The 25,102-nt window shown below is 39.4% G+C and overlaps 1 protein-coding gene across 3 annotated transcripts in view; it reads right to left on the bottom strand.

Annotated features, from left to right (window-relative positions):
* The window catches only part of LOC135222590 (glyoxylate/hydroxypyruvate reductase A-like), a 251,672-nt gene that overhangs the window by 76,995 nt on the left and 149,575 nt on the right, over window positions 1-25,102 (bottom strand). For all 3 annotated transcript variants that reach the window (XM_064260673.1, XM_064260672.1, XM_064260671.1), the window contains one exon: window positions 569-665. In XM_064260673.1, coding sequence (XP_064116743.1) covers window positions 569-665 — 97 coding nt within the window. The remainder of the gene's footprint in view (window positions 1-568; window positions 666-25,102) is intronic.

Here is a 25,102-nt window from a genome sequence, read left to right as displayed (position 1 = left end):
GACCTTAATGGGAATCATCTAAAGCCAAAGTTTCATCCCAGTTGGTTGAATATTTCCAGAGTTATAAAAGGCCAAGAGTTATAAAAGTCGGGATTTTTGTGTACTATACATGACTGGGCTTTACTAGCCACCAACTACAGTGGCAGATGATATGGAGATCATATCGTAAGGATGGGGAATTGTAGAAGTGACTGACAGCAATTCTTACTCCTTTCAAGTCAGAAACAGAACTTGCAGCTTTTACCTCTTACAGCTGCCCCGTTTGAAGAGGATGTCAACTGTGACTGGCTGGGAATGAAGATGATGTTTTCTGCTATTAACTGTTACTAGATGACCCCTTACAGGCAATATGTCCACCAAAGGGTCTTATTGGAGATGTGATTTCAGTAGCCCTTGTGGAATAATTGCCGAAAAATGGTTAGGTACTTTTAAAATGTTTGCTTATTGATACAAAAATAGTATAATTACATAAGCATTCATGTAATGTATACTGGGATACAATGAAAATCCTTTAAAAAAATCATAATACAGTACATCAATAAAGAAGGCAAATTTCATGGAAACATACCAGTATTTATCAACATGTTCGAATTTCTTTTGTTCTGAAGGTATTGTGCGGACATAAGTATTTACAACTGCCTGGAAGGTCTTCAGAGTTCGGGCAACTGAAATAAATAAGATCTCTTAGAAAGTACTATGTAATATGCATGAACTACTGTCATCCATACCTCACAGGTTTATCAAAATGGCAATAGGATAAATTTAAAATTAAAATCACATGCTTACAAACCCATCACAAGAATAACAACATGATACAAAATAGGAACAAAATATATGGCCATAAGGAAAGTGAAAAAATTGAGAGCAAGATCTTCTGCCTTCACTCTAATTCATTTTGAACCCTGAAATGTCTTACAAACACACACATACACACAAGTATATACCACATGGAAAAATAGAACAATGGGAATAAATCCAGGCCGGTTTTGCCTATAGCTTTTAAAGCCATCATTCTTAAGATATTTTTCACTGACATAAAAGGTAGCATAAATTTACAATGTGCAGTCTATGTAACTGAAACAGCACAAAAAATGCACAAATGGTTGGAAAACTAGTATTCACACCTGCTAAGCGGGACAAAGAGGGATGAGCAGTAACTCATTAGTATTTGAAGTCTGGGGTATATTTACAAATGACATTTATCAATGCGAATGGACTCACACCTTTGCTGTAGGCCATGTAAATTACCTTGCCCAAATTCTATACATTTAACATTTCTTCTGAAATACATATATCAATTTCATATATTTCTTTGTTGATATTCATATTCTTACAAAAACTTTCTTCTAAAAAACTGGACACTAACCATTCTTTCCTATATATTATTGGAGTAAACTATCTTTTTAACTTTTATGCCTTTTTATGCTATTTTATTATCTTTTACAATGATTTTAGTTTGTCCAATATAATAATTAACACACGATTTCCAATGGATATTATATACACATCCTTACCTACTATCAGAAGAGGTCTATGTGTTTGTCTTTTTGCGTTAGTTATTGATCTTAAATGCTCTACTAACTCCAAAATTCTTAAGGCGAAGGGAACTATTTTTGAAGTCATCATTACACTAAGTTTCTCTGTTGTTATCATATAGTAATTTTTTCCGCTCTTAGTGCTCTGTCTAATACAGAATCGGGAAACTGCATTTTAATTTCTTGCATCTATTCGTAAGTATATCTACTTTATCTTCAACATATTATCAGGGGGAATGTATATTGTTACATAATATGTTTAAAAGCAAGATTGTGAAAACTGGTTTGTTTGCGCTATTGCTTTGGCCAGAATAAAATGTCCACAGACAAATCCTGGTAGGTGTTCTGTATACTATCCGGCATTTAAACCCATTACTGCCTTCTTGTATTAGGCATCGAAAAGGATATGCTACCATCCTTTTCCACTTTCATAGCAAATTCCATTGATGGAAATAATTTATTTTGTTTATTATATTACTTGGAGTAATAAAAACTTACACTTCTATTTTTTGGCTCGGCAAATTTTTACCTCCAACCCCCACTTCGTAGTATAACAAAAACCTCATTAATATTAACCAATTGGTTTGTACCACATCTGATGCAGATCTAAGAAAACAACATAATCTTCAAGTATATAGCAATGTACAAACAAGAGTCCATGCTGGAGAATTTTGATGGGGTATCATTATTCCCAAAGGTAATTACTCATGGTCTGCTAGAATTTTTATATGATACCTTGGAGAGCAGACTGCTGGACAGGCCATTTTAGAAGATCGTGCTAATAGAGTTGATTAAAATGTGCAAAACAATGTTAAGTTTTATTCAACAGAAAATTTTACTCTTAGAATTTTGGTATAGCCATAGCTATCCTTCATCTCCAATTTAAAGCTATATGCATAAAGAACTTTTCTGGAGCAGAATATTAAACACATAACTCCATACAGTGTAAGATGTTTTAAGTAAAAAAACTTGAATCATGCTACACTGCATGGAAATATGTAACATCCAGACAGGCGATCTACAACTTCCATGATGTCTGTTTCCTTCACCTTTGCCACCAAGGCCAGAAATTTCCACACATCTGAAGGACAGCAGGGGAACAACATAAGTTATTCAAAGAAACGGACATGAGAGTCCTAGAATGGAAGCCTGTATCCATCCCAAAGGACTGATATGACCAAAAGCTCTGGTCCCTGTTGCTAACACTGCGCCCATGCATGACAAGCAACCCCCTACTTGTGGCAATGGAAGAAGGGGATCACCACTCACAGCGACCTCCTCCATTTTTCTTACCTTTTCTTTTCTTCTTGTATGGACCCATAGAGTGTCAATAACATGAAGTGACGATCTCCCTGCCAATTGTGCGACCTAGGGCGGCCATACTGATAAGTCTCAGTCCAGCTCATAGTATGTACTATACTTTATTATTATTATTATTATATTATTAGTATTACTCGACCCAATTTCACAGAGAAAAATTACATTACAAAAACAGGTTAGCCAAAGCACTCCAACCATTGTGGTCAAGGCCTAAGCATCTCCTATTGGTCTAAGCAATGTCTAGCATAAATGGTTCTTGCAAATTACAGGACGTTCTCTGTGTACAGTCACTCAACACTAACTAAACAGTTATGTACAATCACTAAACACTAACTCTCACTGTATACTTACACTCACTAAATACTCACACTTACAATACACTCACACTCAATAACACTAAACACACACTGAGCATTCAAAACTCACTAGGCACTCACTATACACTGAATACTCACTAAATACTCATAAAACAAAAAACACTCACTAAATACTCACTGTACCTACACACTCAGTAAACATTCACTAATCTCTCGCTTAATCCTAATTATTCATTACACTCTAAACACTCACTAAACATACATTCACTATGCACTCGTTATACACTAAACATTCACGAAGTACTCACTATACACTAAACACTCACTAAACATTCACTAAGCACTCACTATAAACTAAACACTCACTAGACCCTAAACACTCATTAAACACTAAATACTCACTAAACCCTAAATATTCATTAAACCCATTTACACTCATTAATCACTAAACAGCCACTGAAACATTCACTGTTCAATCATACACTCACTAAACATTTACAAATAAACATACACTAAACACTAACATTCACTAAACCCGAAACTCTCGCTAAAAATTCACTGAATACTTACAAACTAAGCATTCATGGATTACTAATATTCACAAAAAATTCACTAGACACTAAACATTCACTAACTACTTAGATGCCAAAAATTCACTAAACACTAACATTCACTAGACATTCATTAAACCCTAAACACGCACTGAACACTCACATACTAAAGATTCACTAACCCTTAAACATTCGCTAAAAATTCAATGAATGCTAACACACTGAGCATTCACTGAATACTTACACACTAAACATTCACTAAACCCTAAACACTCATTATTTACAAAATAATCATTAAACCCTAAACACTAAACATTCATTTAACACTCACTAAACATTCACTAAACACTAAGCACTCACTAACATTAACTGAGTACTTACACACTCAACATTCACTAAACAGTAAATATTAACTAAACACTCATTAAACACTTACTCATTAAACACTCAGGATAAATAAAAATTCACAATTGCCTAAGGCCCCCTGTTCAATTTGCCCGGTTACCAGGCATTTAAAGATGGCCGCAAGGCTCTGCAGCACCACCCTGGTGGATGATCACCGAACTACGTAGTGCTGGTATACAGATAGCACCTCCAGATATTATATACCCTCAATGGATGGACCTGAGGGAGGGGGACAAAAGGGCTGGGAAAATTCCCCACCTTTCTTAAAAGAAGCAGAATATTGGGCTTTATACCTGGGCTTCTGAAGACGGGGTTTCTTCATCATCCCTTACATGGAAGGCTTTTCCATGCCCAAAGATTTGGCAATGGATGCCTTTGCCCCCAACAAGGGATTGAAAAACACCAGATGGCTGAAGGAGGAGTCTTGGGAACCCGCTCTCCTGAGCTAAACCACTGCCTCTACCTAATCCAGAGGAATCAATAGAGGGAGCCAAAAGCAAAACTGCTCCTCAGCAAGAGGTTTCTTTTATCAAAAACACAGAACTGCTCCTATCTGGGAAACTGGAAGATACAGATTTGCCAAGAAGTTAATGGCCCTACCCATGGCTACCAGCAACCTATGGAATGTTGCTCTCTCATTGAAATACACGATACCTGTCACAGCATAGGTGTTCATCCACAGACCTAGCCACAAGATAGCTTCAGGAGATAAAGCTAAGTAGATATAGCTAAGAACTACAAGGTGTTTGCCTCTAGTACTAAACGAATAGCCATTCACTCTCCAGCAGGAGGTTATTCATCAGTCAGCAGAATGACACATCCAACAGCAGAAGAGTAGCTTTGCATCCTTAGGTGTGTGTTGGTTTTCTGCTGGGATAACAATAGCAAGGGGAAGAATTTACTCAACCTGGTGGAGGCTAGGGAATTCCCTGGTCTGCAGATCAAAGTGTTCACTTCCTCCAAAACACCATACATTAACTGTGACCATGGCAACCAAACCAAAAGTTGTGCCTCCGGGCATTTTCTAAGGACTGCTTTGCAGACAGGACTGTGGGCAAATATGAGGTTAAAGTCACCTTCCTGAGGCTCTTACACCAATGAATGAGCAAAATAACCTCTCTGAAGTACTGCTCCAGCTTATCCTACTTAGCTATCAGAGGAGAGGAGCCCTCAGGGCAGAGAGATGCCTGAGGAATAGGCTGTGCTCTCTTCAGACAAAGAGGTGAAACCAATTTTCCACTCTCTCTTGTTCCCAATCTCACCCTGCACCAGAGAAGCCTCTCGCCAGAGGAAGCAGATGAGATCCAACAGATTCATCATCCATAAAGAATTCAGACCTTGACCCCACCACCTCTCTGCTTCTATAATCAGTTGCAACTGATAAGACAGGAGAAATGAGGTGCCCCTCTTCTCTTGCATGCCTAAAGCCTGTGCAGTAAACTAAGCATACAAGGTGGAACAAACACCTGATCTACAGACACAGTAAAGGTAAAGCAAGAGAGATGGACATATTCCAGAATGAGACCGAGAATGCATGGTGGGATGGAGGGGGTGGAGGGCAGTCCACTTGTGGGCATGCATGCACAGTAGTGACAGCCCTGCTAGAGGTACAGTGATCAAGTACCAGTGATGCTGCTCTGAACCTTTCCATCTCTTATCTGGCTCTGATTTCTGTTCCTCTTCCTCATGCTTATGGATATCCTCTTTCAGGATAGTTAGCACCCCCAAAATCTGACAGACTTATTCATTCCACCACGTTAGGCAACGAAGCAAGCACTCAGAATTTGTTATTGTTCAAGTATCTGTGGAAAATATGGCTTACTCTTAACATCCTTTGCTGGACTTCATACACAAGGTCTTAAACTTCTCCTCATTCTCTTCCTTCTATGTAGAGGAAGAAACTTCAGGTATGAGCATGAGGACAGACGAGCCAGAAGATGATGACAATAAGAAATATAGGAAGACTGGTGGGAACTGGAGGACAGGTCAGCCACAGCAGAACTGCAATTAGAGAATACCTTTCCTTTGCAGTACATATATGAAGCCACAGCGATGGCAGAAACAATAGCAGACACAACTGAAGGAAGCCTGTCCTTTTCCACAGGGTCCTCAAGAAATGCAGCCAAAGATGGACCACCTGGGAAGCTAAGAGTAAGCCATTTTCCACAGATACTATGAAAGATAACTAATCACGAACAATTACTTCCTTGTCCTCCGCAACAATTACTTCCTTGTCCTCCGCAACAATGGAATGAATAGATCTGTTAAATTTTGAGGGAACTAACTATCCTTAAAGAGAAGATCCATGAGTATGAGGAAGAGGTTATTATTCCCCAAAGAAACTAGAGAACAATTCTCATCCTTCTTCCTCCTCTTATTGTACTTTCCCACATGTGAGAGAACCAAGAAACACATATGTCAAAGAGTATGTGACAGTCCAATCTTTTACCATTGATTCACAGATGTTTTACAGATTTTCCGCCCCATCCTGCCTTGTAGGAGGATGAGACTGCTGAATGAGTCTGAACCAAACTATTGTAAGTTACACTTACAATAGTTAATATTGTCATTGTAACTTTATGCTCACACCTTACACAAAAGTTAGGTACTGTACATACTTGAATTCCTCATATATTTATATAACAGTGTTGAAATCAATGTAATCTGTTTTAGGGGATTTGTCATTCCTTTACTAGAATACTAGAGTGCATGTCTGCTTCTTCCAGAGATTTATCTCTTTTAGATACTGTATAGTGGTTTGTGGTGGTAGGTTTCTGTTTCCTAATATGTATTAGCAATTATGACATGGACCATCGACAGATTGTCTCTTGTGTGTCAATTTTTCATAAGTTGTATTATAACTGAGATCCTACTATAGTAGGATACTATAGTACTGTAGTACTATAGTAGGAACAAATCTTGTGGGTCTACTGATTAAGGAAAGGAAGCAACAACATTGCTAGCTCATGACCCCCACACTAGTATAGATCATGTTTTATTTTATATTTATTTTCATAACTGAGAATTAACAGATTCAAACAGACAGAGAAAGTTCAGTTGTATTCCACATAGGAAAATGAAAAAAGGTATATCTCAGAAAATGCCCAACAGTTTCGTCCTCCAATGGACCTCTTCTTGGAGCATTTAATAAGGAAAGAGATAAAGTTTACAGTGCATGCGGCCAAGAAAGGCCTAAAATGTTTTTAAACATACAGTTACCAAAAACTAGCAGTTTGAGCTACAAACTATTCAGCAAACTATTAGCTCAAACTGCTAGTTTTTGGTAACTGTATGTTTAAAAACATTTTAGGCCTTTCTTGGCCGCATGCACTGTAAACTTTATCTCTTTCCTTAATAAACGCTCCAAGAAGAGGTCCATTGGAGGACGAAACTGTTGGGCATTTTCTGAGATATACCTTTTTTCATTTTCCTATGTGGAATACAACTGAATTACTATATCTTCGTGCCTAAGAAGATTACCAGTACTAGACAGAGAAAGTATGAAAAAAAAATGATTGGAGAGTAACAAGTGTAGTAAGCTGCTCATTAATTATTATTATTATAATGTTATCATTATTACTATTTTTGGAAGAAGACCCTTTTTTAAACAAATTCTGTTGAATAAAATGGCAGAATTCAGCGAATTAATCTTATATATTATCTTTTCTATTTTTCTTATCACTCACTTTTCTGGCTCAGCGATAATTCGCAATAATTGTCCAATATTCATATTGGGGATAATGCTAAAAGTGGTATTTTATTCAGAACAGGCTTTATTAATCAAAGACAGGTATTATCAGGATACTGGTATTATCAGAATACTGGTATATGGGAGGGCATTCCTCTGGTTCAGATCAAGTAGGGGTCATCATCGGTGTTGGTATTCCATAAGAGAGGTCAATGTCAGCTGGTATTACTGCTGGTATAGCTCTGGCTTATCGCGACGTTTCAACCTTCTCGCAGGTCATCTTCTTGGCTGGTTAGCAGTAGAAGTGAAGAGATGGTGTCTGCATGCCGATATTCATAGCAGCTCGAATCCTAGAGCTGTGCTGTCATTGGTCGAGCCGGTCTGGGGCGAAGTCTGGGATCTCTCGTCGATGGTTGCAGGGATGCAGCCGTGCGAGCGCTCGAGTAGTGTATCGGGGAATGAATGTCAGGAGTCCTACCTGCGGCAGGAATCCTATCATCCCGCTGGTGCTCCTGGGTATTTGGGTGGTCGTTCGCTGCTGGTCTTCGGGCAGCGGTAGGGAGGAGAAACATTTCTTGGGTAATGTTCAAGTTAGGTTTCTCCTTTCCTATATGGAGGGCTTCCAGGATTCGTAAATGTCGGGGATCAGTGGTTTGGTCAAATATTTTGATATTTGGTATAATATCGCTCCTTTTTATTCTTACGTTATGAGCAGTCCTAGCGTGATTGTAAATGGCTCCTACTTGGGCGTGGCAGGAGATTCTCTTGGAGAATCACATGGTGGTCATGCCGATGTATTTGCCGAGGCATCCTCGGATGGGGCATGTATATCGGTAGACCACGCTCGTCTTCTTCAAGGGATCCTGCAGGGGGCCTACTGGGTTGTTCCTCATCACCAGGCTGCTTGTTTTCTTCGTTTTATAATATATCATTAAATTAATGGTCTTGTCCTGATTGGTGCGGGTGACATTTCCCTCTATGACGGTCTTGAGGGCTTGCTCGTCCTCCTTATACCTTTGATGGAAGTGCCCTTTGTAAAAAAGCTTGATGGGCTCTGGGATGTCAGTGCCGGGTTCCTGGAGGTACCAATCTTCAACTTTCTTTGCTATCACAGCATTGACGGCGCGAATAGTGTGTCCATTGTCAACGAGGACCTGGGCTGTTCGTTCCAGTTCACTATGTGTATCGCTCCAGGAAGAGCAGTGCGAGAGGGCCCTCCTGACAAAGGCTTCGTTCCAGTTCACTATGTGTGTCGCTCCAGGAAGAGCAGTATGAGAGGGTCCTCCTGACAAGGGCGCTGATGGTGGAGTGCTTATACCTCTCAGGGCACTCGCTCTCTCCGTTCATACACATATCCAGGTTCGTCGGCTTCATGCACAAGTTCATGCGGAATCGGGTGTCTTGCTGCTCGACAAGGACGTCGAGGAAGGGGAGGCGGCGGTCTTGGCAGTGTTCTATGGTAAAGGAAAGGCAGCTGTGATCATGAAATGCACGTCGCAGCTGCTCTATCTCTTCCTGGGAGTCAGCGCTGACGAAGGCATCATCGATGTAGCGCACATACATCCTTGGTTTGCTGGAATTCTGGAAGACCCTCTCTTCAATGGTGCCCATGTAAAAATTGGCGAAGAGGACTCCAAGGGGAGAACCCATCGCCACCCCGTCGATAAACGACTAGAAATCGAAAATCTCCTCGATGGCATCCAAAAGCAAGAAGACATTGGGAACCTACGGATGATTGATGCCCTTCAACCACTTCTGCTTGCCGAGGCCCTCACAGACAGTGGAGACTACCGCAGTGGTATCATCACCCGTGACCTGAGGGAAGCAGCCAAGCAGTTAAGGAAACAAGAGGACGTCACTGTACGTAGGGCGGACAAGACTGCCGCCTTCGTACTTATAGAGACCGAAGAATATCATAGGAAAATAGAAGAAATCCTAGCAGACACCATGAAATTCAGCAGGATAACCAAGAACCCTGTCGATGACATCAAACGCAAGGGAAATCGAATCATAGAGACGGTCAACACCGCCTCTAACGCCCTTCATCTACAACCTATCACGGGCGACCATAACCTGGGGTACATCTACGGGAACGTCAAGACTCATAAGCAAGGGAACCCCCTTCACACAATTATTAGCCAGATCCCTGCCCTAACATACCTGTTGGCCAAGAAGCTTAACACCATTCTGACCCTGTATGTCCCGGATACCTACAGCTTGAAGTCGTCGGCCGAGCTGAAAGCCCTACAAGTAACGCCCACCGGAGGATGTATCACTTCGATGGATGTGGAGTCCTTATTTACCAACGTCCCCGTCGATGAGACCATTCAAATGATCTTGGACAAGGTATACAGGGACCCCGATACACCACCCTTAAACATCCAGCCCTGCTGGAAATCTGCACTAAGAAGGCCCCCTTTTCTGACCACCGCGGCAGCATGTACACCTAGATCGACGGGGTGGCGATGGGTTCTCCCCTTGGAGTCCTCTTCGCCAATTTTTACATGGAAGAGAGGGTCTTCCAGAATTCCAGCAAACCAAGGATGTATGTGCGCTACATCGATGACACCTTCATCAGCGCCCACTCCCAGGAAGAGATAGAGCAGTTGCGACATGCATTTCATGATCACAGCTGCCTTTCCTTTACCATAGAACACTGCCAAGACTGCTGCCTCCCCTTCCTCGATGTCCTTGTCGAGCAGCAAGACACCCGATTCCCCACGAACATGTACACAAAGCCGATGAACCTGGTATGTGTATGAACGGAGAGAGCGAGGAGTGCCCTGAGAGGTATAAGCACTCCACCATCAGTGCCTTCGTCAGGAGGGCCCTCTCGCACTGCTCCTCCTGGAGCGACACACACAGCGAACTGGAACAAACGGCCCAGGTCCTCGTCGACAATGGACGCACTAATTGCGCCGTCGATGCTGTGATAGCAAAGAAAGTTGAAGATTGGTACCTCCAGGAACCCCGCCCCGACATCCCAGAGCCCATCAAGCTTTTTTACAAAGGGCACTTTCACCGAAGGTATAAGGAGGGTGAGCAAGCCCTCAAGACCGTCATAGAGAGAAATGTCACCCCCACCAATCAGGACAAGACCATTAATTTAATATATTATAAAACGAAGAAGACAAGCAGCCTGGTGATGAGGAACAACCCAGTAGCCCCCCCGCAGTATCCCTTGAAGAACACGAGCGTGGTCTACCAATACACGTACCCCGTCCGAGGATGCCTCAGCAAATACAGCATGACCACCATGTGATTATTCAAGAGAATCTCCTGCCAACAGAAGAAGAGCCATAGTATAATCACGCCAGGACTGCCCATAACGTAAGAATAAAAAGGAGCGATATTATACCAAATATAAAAATAATTGACCAAACCACTGATCCCCGACGTTTACGAATCCTAACTTGAACATTACCCAAGAAACGTTTCTCCTCCCTACCGCCACCTGAAGACCAGCAGCGAACGACCACCCAAATATCCAGGAGCACCAGTGGGATAATAGGATTCCTGCCGCAGGTAGGACTCCTGACATTCATTCCCCGATACACTACTCGAGCACTCGCATGGCTGCATCCCTGCAACCATCGACGAGAGATACCAGACTTCGCCCCAGACTGGCTCAACCAATGACAGCACAGCTCTACGATTCGAGCCGCTATTAACATCAGCATGCAGACACCATCTCTTCACTTCTACTGCTAACCAGCCAAGAAGATGACCTACGAGAAGATTGAAACGTTGCGATAAACCAGAGCTATACCAGCAGTAATACCAGCTGAATACCAGAGACGACCATGACCCCAGCCTGACATTGACCTCTCTTATGAATGATACCAACACTGACAACGACCCCTGCTTGATCTGAACCAGAGAACGCCTTCCCATATAGTACCAGTATTCTGATAATACCAGATTATACTGATAATACCAGTCTTTTATTGATAAAGCCTGTTCTGAATAAAATACCACTTTTGGCATTATCCCCAATATGAATATTGGACAATTATTGTGAAGTATTGCTGAGCCAGAAAAGCGAGTAATAAGAAAAATAGAAAAGATAATATATAAGATTAATTCGCTGAATTCTGCCATTTTATTCAACATTATTACTAATATTATTATTATTATTATTATTATTATTATTATTATTATTATTATTATTATTACTATTATTATTATATTATTACGAAGAAGAAGAAGAAGAAGATAAAGAAGATGATGATGATGAATTTTATTCACCTGGCTCAAGCACATAGGGGCAATTTACTTGAAATCTAGCTTCCAAAGAATATGATGTCCAATTAGAAAGAAGTAACACAGAAGGTAAAGGGAAATACGTAAGATGAGATCAGTTGTTAAAAATAAAAAAATAAAAAATCAAGTAATTAATTAAAATACAAGAATTGTATTGGACTAGTAAAGCACTGCATCTTCGTTTGAACTTTTCAAGTTCCATTTGCACGTCATCCTCAGGGAGATTGATCTATTGTCCAATGGTGTGAGGAATAAAGGACCTCTTGAACTGAGAAGTTCGACAGTGAGGCATATTTAATGCATATTGGTGCTGCTGTTCAGCAAATCTGGTTGCTCTCAGCAGGGAAATTGGATCAGGGATCAAATGTGAATGTGAAAGATCTCTGTTGAAATACAACTTATGACAAATTTACACACAAGAGACCATCCATCTGTCGATGGTCCAAGTCATAATTGCTAATATTAGGAAACAGAAACCTACCACCACAAACACCTATATCTAAAAGAGATAAATCTCTGGCAGAAACAGACATCCACACCGGAGAACGGTATTTAGTACAGGAAGGACAAATGACCTAAACCAGTTACATTGATTTCATTACCATTATAAATATACAAAGCCTTCAAGTACAGTACCTAACTTTTGTGTGGCACTTACTGACACTTTTATTTGATGTTTCTCAAAAGCAAGAAGTGAGTCAGAAGTTACACTTACAATAGTTAAAGCTTCAGACTCATTCAGCAGTCCCATCCATCTACAAGGCAGGATGGGGTGGAAAATCTGTGAAAGATCTCTGAATCAATAATGTTTTCATGTTACCACATCCAAGTGTTGCATCATGCCAACAACCATATCATTTGTATACACTAAAAATAACAGTGGACCAGAAGCACTACCCTGTAGAGCTACTGACACAGTAGGTCTTGGTTCGCTAAAGATCCCATTAACAACAACTCCCTGCTACCTACTTCTAAAGAAATCTTGAAGTAAACTCAAAACATACCCACCCACTCCAAGATTCTAAAGTTTATAAATAAGTGTCTTGTGATTTACGAAATCGAAAGCAAGACTAAAATCTATCTGAATTAATCTAAACTCTAAACCTTTATCAAGTACTCTTGTAAATGGCATGTCAAATCTAGTACCGCATACCAGCTACCTAACTACTTCCCGTGTGCATATTAATTATCAGGTAACAATCCATTGATTCCACATACTTATATAGTGGCTTATAAATAAGTTTTTCTGCAACTTTGGACAGCACAGGGAGAATATAAATTAGATTGTGGTTACTGCAGTCTGCAGATATGACACCCTTGGGAACAGGCACTGTATTACTGAACCTGCGCTAATCTGCTAAGATACTACACAGCCATTAAAATCTATAGAATCTACAAAAACCTTTTTATAAAACATAGGGAAGAAACCATCAGGATCTTCTCCACCCCAACTATCAAGATTTTCAAGAATTTTCTTAACATTCCCTAGAACGTAACACCAATTCTGTACGTATAGGTTCAGAATAATAAGTATCAAGGAAAAGTATATCCTCGGGTTAGTTTCAAAAGCTTGATGAAGCAGTTTTAGCCTTTTCCTTAGGGCCAGCAACCAAACTACCATCATCTGTTAGTAGTGGTGGAAAGAAAGAAAAGCCTGACCCGAAGATAGATGATGTCAATTTGGTCCACCACAGATAAGGCTAAGTAATTCCTTCAAGATTCCTCTTTAAGGAAATACTGTAATTTCTCTCAGCAATACGATAAATTCTGTTTGCAGGACAACGAAAGTAAACAAAAATGGATAATTTTCATGGGAACAATTTCGTCTCCATGTCTTGATTTTGGTCTGTTTGTCATGATAAGCTCATCTCCATGTATCATCAAACCATACCTTGTTAAATCAGATCTGGACCTAATATTGCATCTGAAATATTACTGATGCAATCCTAATTGGCTATAGATTTGAACCAGTGGTATTGGACTTGACAATTGCTGGAAGATCTGTGAATATGAAGGCTAATCTTTTACCATTTAGTTGGACAACCTCCAAGAATACCTAAAATTCAAGAGCAGACCGGCCATGTTGATCTCAGGAATTTGAATGAAGCCTCTTGCTGTGCTTTGCATTCCGGTCTATACACATAATGAATGAAGCTTTTGAATCTTGTGACTGAGACATACTAATCCGCTCCAAGAAACAGTCATACACAGAATCATCGATATTTCGATTGCGGTAAACAGCAAATATGTAAACACTGTAGAACTTACTGAAAATCTTACAACAAAGAACTTCATAGCAACTACACTCCGAGTCTTTTTGACAATAAATAGTAGGTCGTCAGTGTAAACAGCCGTCCGTTGCTCGTGTGGGATGTGAAGACGATAAACAAAAGTCAAGAATCAAAGCCTGGGATTAAAAACTCAGCCTATGATTTGTTACTACTCACAAGTGTCTCGGATAAAAACATCAAATCATGGTTACATGTATAACTCTGAAGATTATGAAAATTTGACCTTAAACCCCGAATATCTGAATAAAGTTCTCTGCCATTTTTCTTACGGTAATGAGGAGCAGGCCCAGGGTTCAGCTCATGTCTCCCGAGAGAAATCGAAGTGAACAACATAAAATCAGTAGGAAAACTAATAGAGACTCACAACAACAGCAACATGAGAAAAATGAACAGAATAATAAGCAATAATAATACAATCAAGAGCAACAACAGTTTTTACTTTATTTCAAAAATCCAACGAGCGCACAAGGAAGAAAGATCAAGCATGGCTTCTCTTGTGGCAGCTGAAGAAAAAGGGAGTTGTATGGTTGGGCAAGTGAGAGATATACCACCCTCTCACCCCACCTCTCAAACCAGTTAACTAACTTGTTACAAAGATTCAATGACTGATTCAGTTTGCAGCAAAAGATGTTCTAATATATAAGAGGAATGGTAGTATCCCAGTAAGAACACATTTGTGAGTATTTGTAAATTTAAAAGTAGAACAGGTAAATTACATGATGTAAATGAACTGTACATTGCAGTTAAAGCTTCTAACAAGAAAAAATAACCCCGCATAATTTACTTAGACAAAGTAAAATTTTACTTTCCTATACTTGGTGATATATCCGGATATAATGGAACCCATTGAGTTGAAGTGCCAGTATAACACAAAATGAATATCACACAGGAAAAACAAAATTTAAAATAATGGAAATTCTTAGCATAATAAAAATCCTTTAAAAATGCTTTCCATGTATTGAAATTTAGAAGGGAATTCAAGGAAAGGAGCAAACTTGAACTAAAAGTGAAACAACACAGGATACAATCTCAGGGGGATGCTCAGGTAAAACCAGGATTATTTTAACGAGAAAAAGGGGAATGTTACTATGAAACACTATTTCATAGTGAATTAGAAATATATACTGTCAGTCAGTAATAAAATATTTCGGTATAATGAATCTCTTACAAGCACTTCCCTTACCTAAAACGCAGAGGAGAACAAAGAGATAATGAAATGTTCATGCATATTCAATTAATGTAAACAAAACAAAGACTCAAGCTTGGGGCAATGCCCTGAGCAAAGCTAAATTCTTACTGGGAAATAATAATAATAATAATAATAATATACTTAGGAAGCAGACCCTCTCTCAAGCATACTTTATTAAAAGTAATGGCTACTTCAGCAGCGTTACACTTGTAGAGATTCTTCTCTATTTTGCGAATAGCGGCTTTTTCAGTGCTACTTAAACAGGCTAGTAGAGCGCCTATAGAGGTCATGGTAAAATACAGGGTCAAAATAGGTGTATATATTTGAATTTTACAGATAAACTATGATACCATAGTCATCAAAGTCATTAACGATTTTCTCTCTCTCTCTCTCTCTCTCTCTCTCTCTCTTTCTTAAAGCGAGCTTTCGTCTGGAGCTGCCAGACATCCTCGGGCTGGGAAGCTGAGGGTGGACTGATCTTGGTGCGGTGTCCGTCCTCCTTATAGTCTGTGGGTTTGACAGCAGGGGGTCTGCCCCATGCTTGTCTCCTATTGGCTGGTGGCGGTGAGTCTTGTTTTCATTGGCTGCCTGAGCCAGGTCTCAAGCCACTTTCTTCGGGCCGATGGTTGCGTTGCAGCATATCCTGCAGCCGCCTGGACCTCCTAAGCGGCGCTGTAACATTGATGGGCGTTGCGCTACGCTGTGGGACGTCACGGCTACTTTGATTTCCATCGGCTGCAGGAGTACCTCGTTCGGGGGCGTTGTCATCCATAGAGTTGTCATGATCGGTGGTGTCATTGTTGGTGGCAGGTCTTCTCATACTCGTAGGGAGGAGAAATTCTTCCTGCGTCGTATTCAGAGTAGGTTTTATTTGCTGGATGAGTAGCGCCTCCAGCAGGCGCAACCGACGGGCATCAGGGGCCTTCCCGATGATCTTCGTGTTCTTTATGATGACATCTCGGGAGATGGCCTCGTGATGTTTGGTGCGGGCGTGATTCTTTATAGCCCCCTCTTGGGCGTGGCACGAGAGTCTCTTCGACAGTCGCATGGTAGTCATACCTACGTAGGCGCCGCTGCATTCGCGGACTGGGCATGTATATTGGTACACTGACATCGCCTCTGCTTCAGGGGTTTCTCGTACCTGTGGAGAGGGGTTATTTTTCATAATAAGATCGCGCGTCCTCCGATTCTGGTAATATATGATTAGGTCGATATTCTTGGTGTCGTCAGTCGGGGATACATTATCGGAAATAATTTTCTTAATGGCGTCCTCTTCTTCACGGTAATGGGAACTCATGAAGGCTTTGTAGTACAGCTTGATATTATCCTGGGGGCGGGGCTGCGGGCTCTCACTACCGTACCATTTCTCCAGGCTGTGCGGACTTCCTTGCTGATTAATTTATTTGAGTACCCATTATTCACAAGTACTTGGGAGGCGCGGTCGAGTTCCTGGTGAGTGTCCTGCCAGGTTGAGCAGTGGGAGAGGGCCCTCCTGACGAAGGCCCTGACGGTGGTGCTTTTGAATCTGGCGGGGCACTCGCTGTCTCCGTTGAGGCAAAGTCCTAAATTGGTTTTCTTTGTGTAGACTGAAGTACGGAGACCGTCTTCCGTCTTGCTTACAAGGACGTCGAGGAAGGGGAGCCGATCGTCGGAGCTGCGTTCGACTGTGTAATTCAGCACACTACACTGCTGAAATGCTTGACGGAGGGCTTCTACCTCATCCTCGGCGTCGACTTGCACAAAGATGTCGTCAATATAACGTCCATATCTGCGGGGTTGTTCTGCATCCTGGCGAAGACCCGTTCCTCCACGGTGCCCATATAAAAGTTAGCGAAGAGAACCCCCAGTGGGGAGCCCATCGCCACGCCGTCCTTTTGGCGGAACATCTGGCCACGGTGGGTGGAGAAAGGGGCCTTCTTGGTGCATATCTCCAGCAGCGTACGGAGCGAGGCTTCCGGTATGTTGAGGGGCGCCGTCGACTGATTCCTTGTAGCAACATCAATGATTATATCTATGGTTTCGTCGACAGGCACGTTCGTAAATAGGGACTCTACATCCAGCGAGGCGATAATCCCGGTACCAGGGGCGTCCTTGATGGCTTCTAAGAACTCTGCCGAAGACTGTAACGCTGCTGAAGTAGCCATTACTTTTAATAAAATAATAATAATAATAATAATAATAATAATAATAATAATAATAATAATAATAATATCAAATTTTATTTCATCTCAGCGCCATACACATGGAATATACAAAGTATAGACATAACCTACATAATCTAGATACATGAAATAACATGATAAACAATGATTAATTGACAATATCCACACTGTTGCTACAGTAGTATATAATAATGGTAACACAACAGTATTAATAGGTAGTTAAAGTAGTCAAGTCCAGAAGGCTAAATACGAAAAATGAATGTAGCAAAACCCTATACTACCGATAATATTCTGAGTAACAATGAAAAAAGGAAATACCAGTGATAACAACAATTGTAGAAATATAATAATAATAATAAAATAATAATAATAATAATAATAATAATAATAATAATAATAATAATAATAATAATAATAATAATAATAATAATAATAATAATAATAATCATACTATAATGGGCGTAATGTCTGTCTGTCTGTCTGTCTGTCATTCAATCACGGCCAAACGGCTGGTCAGATGGGCATGAAACTTGGCAGGATTATGGTGGGGACCCCTAAGATGGTTTTTAACGGGTTTCATCCAACCTAACCCCTCCTTTGTAGGGGGTGGGGGTGAGAAGGGATTCCCTGAAACAGAGCTGTTTCTGGCCGTGAAACGAGGCTGGTTATTCCCGTGGACTTAGTTACTTTACGATTTTTTCATACATAATTTCTGTACAACTTCCCCGGAGAAAGCCGCGAATATTTCAGCTCGGACACAATAGAAGATGAAAATTATCATCAATATCCGCAAGATTTTTTGAATAACTTAAATCCATCGGGACTGCCAGTGCACAAAATAATGTTGAAGAAGTACTGCCCGGTAATGTTGCTTCGGAATTTCGATCCTGCCAATGGACATAATTAAAAGGAAACTGACAAGTTCCTACTTTCTACTCTTTTTTGGAAGACACAGGATAATAAGAGCATTTATCAGTAGCCATAACGCACTGACATACAAGTTGCGTCTATGCAGTAACATATGAAAAGAAAGAATACTTTATTATTCGTATCACCGTGCAAAGTAATTGACAAAGAAACGAACCAATCAAGATCCCTGTTCCGTTAAATGAGAGAGAGAGAGAGAGAGAGAGAGAGAGAGAGAGAGAGAGAGAGAGAGAGAGAGAGAGAGCCATTTAACGACATTAATGCACAACAATTTGTGATTTGAGAGCTAAGTAATCCAATAATCCCATCACCGTCCTTCCGTTACTTGACTTACATTGAGACGAGAGGAGACGAGAGAGAGAGAGAGATGAGAGAGAGGAGAGGAGAGACAGAGAGGTCATTTAAAAGAGGGTAAAACAATAATGAATACGAACTTCTTTACATTCATTGATCGTCCTTCACTTACTTTAAGAGAGAGAGAGAGAGAGAGAGAGAGAGAGAGAGAGAGAGAGAGAATATCATTAAGAGAGGGGAAACAACAATGAATAAGAATATCTCCTGCGCTTCAGTGGTCGTTCCTTGAGAGAGAGACCGAGCCATTTAACGACATTAATGCACTACAATTTGTGATTTGAGAGCTAAGTAATCCGATAATCCCATCACCGTCTTCGTTACTTGACTTACATTGAGAGAGAGAGAGAGAGAGAGAGAGAGAGAGAGAGAGAGAGAGAATCATTAAAAGAGGGTAAACAATAATATGAATACGAACTTTCTTTACATTCATTGATCGTCCCTTCACTTACTTTAAGAGAGAGAGAGAGAGAGAGAGAGAGAGAGAGGAGAGAGAGAGAGAATATCATTAAGAGCGGGGAAACAACAATGAATAAGAATATCTCTGCGTTCAGTGGTCGTTCCTTGAATTACATTACGAGAGAGAGAGAGAGAGAGAGAGAGACTATTCGTGTAACTCGCCCTTATTTTAATATTGCTGAACAAATAGTACATATAAATTTTTCACTTCTGCACCCGTATTTTATCACCCATCTTAGATGGGTAAGTTTGCTAGTAATAATAATGGGCACAGTTTTCCGTGTCGAAAATGAAGACAATGGTTGCAGGTCCGCAATATGTTATATAGCATGTGAGTATGAGATTACAGCACGAGGGATGCGAACGTTCCAGCAATGTTACAGCCGCACCGCCAGGGGAACTCCATGCAGCATCATCACAGCCCACAAGACGTTCCAGCAGAATAACAAACAGGAATTCGAATATCAACAACGGAATTACCTAGTTGGAGTGTTGAACGCTTCCTTCATTTGAGTTCTTTGTTGTAGAATTGTCCTGTTCAGAAGTTTTCTTCAACGAATTTTTAAAGTCATAATGTTCACTTGACTTAACCCTTAAACGCCGAATGGACGTATTAAACGTTGAGTCAAAATGTCTCCCGTATGCCGAATGGACGTACCATACGTTGACTCAAAAATTTTTTTTTTTTAAATTCGCGTAAAAATACTTATAGGCCTACCAGCCAAAAACTTTTGAATCACGCGCCTAGGGGGATGCTGGGAGTTCACGGATCGAGGTGTTGTTTTGTTTACAATCGTTACGCAGGCGCGCAAGCGCGAATTTCTTTCTTGCCGCACTAAAAAGTATCTGTGACACATCTCGGAAATTTTTTCTTCACTTTGACATAATTTTTGTACCATTTTAAATTAGCCGTTACATGTTTCTCCACTAGCGAGTGATCTCTGGGGGAAAACGGATGTCATTGAACACAAAATACGGTCTAAGGGCAAACATAAAGCTATATATGCACCTTCGAATAGACTCCCAATGAAATTTCAAAATAGAGGTAAATGACAAAGTTGAAAAAATGTTAGTAATAGGAGTCATTAGGAAATCAAATAGCCCATATAAATTTTCCCTTAAACGTCATGCAAATAAAAAAGATCGGACTTGGCGTATCTGAGTAGATTTCTGTCGCTTAAACAAGGAAACGATTCCCGATCATTTTCCAGTGCCATGTACCGATGATATCTTATTTTTGTTAGGTAAGGATAAATTTTTCACCAGCTTGGACTTACTTAAAGGCTTTCACCAGATACCATTAGTTATGTGAGTGTACCTCATACACCGCCTTCAGCACACTCAGGGATATTATCAATTTTTACGTATGCCTCCGGTTTACGTTACGCCCCAATTACATTCACCAGAATTATTAATATTGTGTTTGGAGACCATTTAGGGGATACCCTACATGCCTATATGGTTGGTCTTGTAATCTTTTTTAATACCTTAGAAGTACATTCGCATAAACTAGAGCTAGTGCTACAGAGACTAAGACAAAATAATCTCAGAGTAAAATATCTAAATGTGAGTTTTAAAAACCGAACATGTTTATTTAGGTTTTATGTGTCTAGTCAAGGTCTTAAAGTGGTCCATGGTAAGGTGTCGGCTATTCGTAACTTCCCGGTACCTATTAACGTAAAGGGGGATACAGCACTTTTGCGCTGTAGTGGGTATTACTATCGTAAGTAAATATGTAACTCTTCAATCATAGCAGCTCCTTTAACAGATCTTACGAAAAAGGGCGTAGATTTATTATGGTCTGAAAAGCATGAACAGTCGTTCGATATCTTAAAAGTGGAATTATGCAGTTCACCTATCTTAAAATTCCCTGATTTAAATAAGGAAATTTTTTTTATTGCAACAGACGCCTCAGACCAAGGGGTAAAAGGGGTACTACTTCAGCAATATGATAAACAGTTCTTTCCTATAGCTTTTTATTCACGTAAACTAAAGCCCCCTGAAAGTAAATATGCAGTAATAGACAAGGAAGGGCTATGGAAACCGTTAACTCCCTAGTACACTTTAAGTTCATAATCTATGGCTATCCTGTTAAAGTCCTTACTGACCATAAGTCCCTTACCGAGTTTTGCAAGGCTTTAATCACAGTCCCATAGGAACTCAGTGGCATATGATATCTACCTGGGAAAGACAAATATCATAGCTGACGCATTATGTCGCCATCCCGCACCATCCTGTAAAGAACCGTTAGTTGGACTAAAAGATATAGAAACATCCGTGCCTATTGTTAAAACCGTATCTGAGCAAGAAAATTCATTAACCCAAGAGATCGTGAACATTGAACACCTGGGTTGGAGTACTGAACTGTTACAAACTGAACAAAGCAAGGGTCAGCAGCTAAGCAAAACAAACACTCCGAACGGAAACCCTAAAGCAAAAGTATATTTAAAGTATGTGTAGCAGAATTATGTAATCAAATGTAGTACTATATGTAGGTCCGTGACGAGGAAACCCCGAAGAACACAGCAAGTGACTAACGACCAGGTAGTAGTAATATATATATATAATATATATATAAAATATATATATATATATATATATATATATATATATATATATATATATATATATATAATATATATATATATATATATATATATATATATATATATATATATATATATATATATATATATATATATATATATATATATATATATATATTATATATATATACATATATATAATATATATATATATATATATATATATATATATATATATATATATATATATATATATATATATATATATAATATATATATATATATGAAAATGTGCGCATTTTTATGTAGAATACAACAAAAAAAATACTCATGATTGTACCTTTTATCAGTTTTGAGATATTTCTATATAAATAACGATAAGTGCCAAAATTTCAACCTTTGGTCAACTTTGACTCTACCGTAATGGTAAAAAAACGAAATTGTAAGCTAAAACTCTTATATTTTAGTAATATTCAATCATTTACCTTCATTTTGCAACTAATTGAAAGTCTCTAGCACAATATTTCGATTTATGGAGAATTTATGAAAAAACTTTTTCCTTACATCCGCGCGGTAACTTCCGAAAAAAATCATACATGCGATTGTGGTAATGTTTGCACCATTTTAAAATTAGCCGTTACATAAAGTTTTATATATGGAAATGTGCGCAATTTCATGCACAATACAACTAAAAACAACCCATGGTTGTAGCTTTTATCAATTTTGAAATATTTTCATATAAAAAATGATGTGACAAATTTTCAACCTTTGGTCAACTTTGACTCTACCGAAATGGTCGAAAAACGCAATTGTAAGCTAAAACGCTTATATTCTAGTAATATTCAATCATTTACCTTCATTTTGCAACAAATTGGAAGTCTCTAGCACAATATTTCGATTTATGGTGAATTTATGAAAAAATAACATTTTCTTTACGTCCGTGCGGTAACTTCGGAAAAAATCATAAGTGCGATTGTAGTAATGTTTACACCATTTTAAATTAGCAGTTACATAAAGTTTTATTTATGAAAATGTGCGCAATTTCATGTAGAATACAACAAAAAATAATTGAAGGTTGTAAGCTTTTCCTCATTTTTGAAATATTTGCATATAAATCACGATAAATAGAAAAAACCACGTTCGGTCAACTTTGACTCTACCGAAATGGTCGAAAACGCAATTGTAAGCTAAAACTCTTACAGTCTAGTAATATTCAGTCATTTATCTTCATCTTGAAACAAATTCGAAGTCTCTAGCACAATATTTAGATTTATGGTGAATTAAAAAAAAAAAACTTTCCTTCCCTCCGCGCGTGGATTCTCCGCCACAAATCTCCGAAATGCGTACGTCCCATTCTCGGAATATTTGCTCCGTTTCATATTAGGCATTTCATAGAGTTTTAATTGCATATAAAAAATATATATATATATAAAAAATCGACATTCGGTCAACTTTAACTCGTCAGGTATGGTCGAAAACTGCATTTGTAAGCTAATACTCTTACAGTATAGTAATATTCAATCATTTGTCTTCATTTTGAAAGAAATTGGAAGTCTCTAGGACAATATTTAGATTTATGGTGAATTTTTGAAAAAAATATTTGTTTACGTTCGCTCGTTACGAATTCATGCATTATTTTGTGATAATATTTTCTCTGTGTTGCTTTTTATCGTTTTACAATGTGTTATATATCAAAATGATTGCAATTTAGTGTACATTACAACGAAAAAAAAGTAACTTGTTACCTTTAACCGTTTTGCGCACAGCGCGATTTGAATACAATTATATATGAAATTTCGTTTTTGCGCTATCATATATCGCATTATTTATATATGATAATGATAATTTTTTTCATTTTTGATGGTTGCATACTAAACTTCAGCCAATGACAAAAAAAAAGGAGCCAAAAATGAACTCTTAATCTTGAAAACTAAGCGCGCTGTGATTTTTTGAAACACCTCCAGCACACGGGAGACATTTTTTTTTTTACCGCTTCGGCGTTAAGGGTTAAGATGAACCTAGTACAAGGTTCGAAAGCTTTTAATGTCCATTTAAGACCTATATTCACATGCTATATTATTGTGGACCTGCAACCAATAATAATAATAATGACAGATTCTGCAGATGACTGCAAAATCGAGATTACGTCATTTACGGAACAGACGCTTCATTTTCCCCATCTTTCCCACAATTTAGAACTTCTTGCCTCACTGTTTAGGATGCTTTGTACGAGCGAATTGCTGGTGTTTCACACTCAGGTGATCAGACTGGACATTATTCGCCTTACAATGACTTTTAAACTATTCAAGTGGTTTTCTGTGAACATATGTATGGTGGAGTGGTAGCGAGAAGTGGTTGTGAGGTGTCTCAGAATGTCACTGTGAACAACAGTGATATGTCTCATGGTCTCTTGGGTATAGTTCGTCCAAAGGGAACACCCATATAAAATACACTGTAGCAGTACGAGCGAAAGAGTAGCAGTTTCATGTCTTAGTGACAGAAGGCAAACCTTTCAATTAGTTGCCAGTTGCACACAGTTTACAACACCTCTGTTCTCTGTCTGCCGTATCTTTTAAGTCGTCGGTGATAATATGACCCAAATACGGAAATTCGTGCATGAATTCCTGCCGATGATTTCCGAGGAAAGTCTGTGGTTCTGCAATAGGATTATGCGACCTCGGGAGCAGCGACATGCACTGGGTCTTGGTTTCGTTGTACGGGATATAGAATTCCTCTGCATATTGGCGGCAAGTGTCGATGAATTGCTGGAGACCTTGCACTGATGGGGAAATCAGAACCTTAACATCGGTAACAGAGGTTGTTTATAGTTGTTTCGTTGACAGTACATCCGATTGGGAGTGAGCTCAGTTTGACATTCAGGGCAACTGTGTACGTATTAAACAGGTTTGGAGGGAGAATTCTCCCTTGCCGAAGCCTGTTTAACGAGCCGAAGGTGTACGACAATATGTTACCCCATTTGACACAGAATTGCTGTGCGGAGAACCAGCAATATAAAGTCCCAATTAAATGTGTGCCTCTTTTTTGCAGCTTCATGAAGAGCTTCAGGTAGTTTACTCTGTCAAATCAAATACTTTTCT

Source organism: Macrobrachium nipponense, chromosome 8, assembly GCF_015104395.2.
Source record: "Macrobrachium nipponense isolate FS-2020 chromosome 8, ASM1510439v2, whole genome shotgun sequence".
Lineage (NCBI taxonomy): Eukaryota > Metazoa > Arthropoda > Malacostraca > Decapoda > Palaemonidae > Macrobrachium > Macrobrachium nipponense.
Note: the sequence above shows the minus strand (reverse complement) of the source record. Positions and strands in the feature narration are given on the sequence as shown.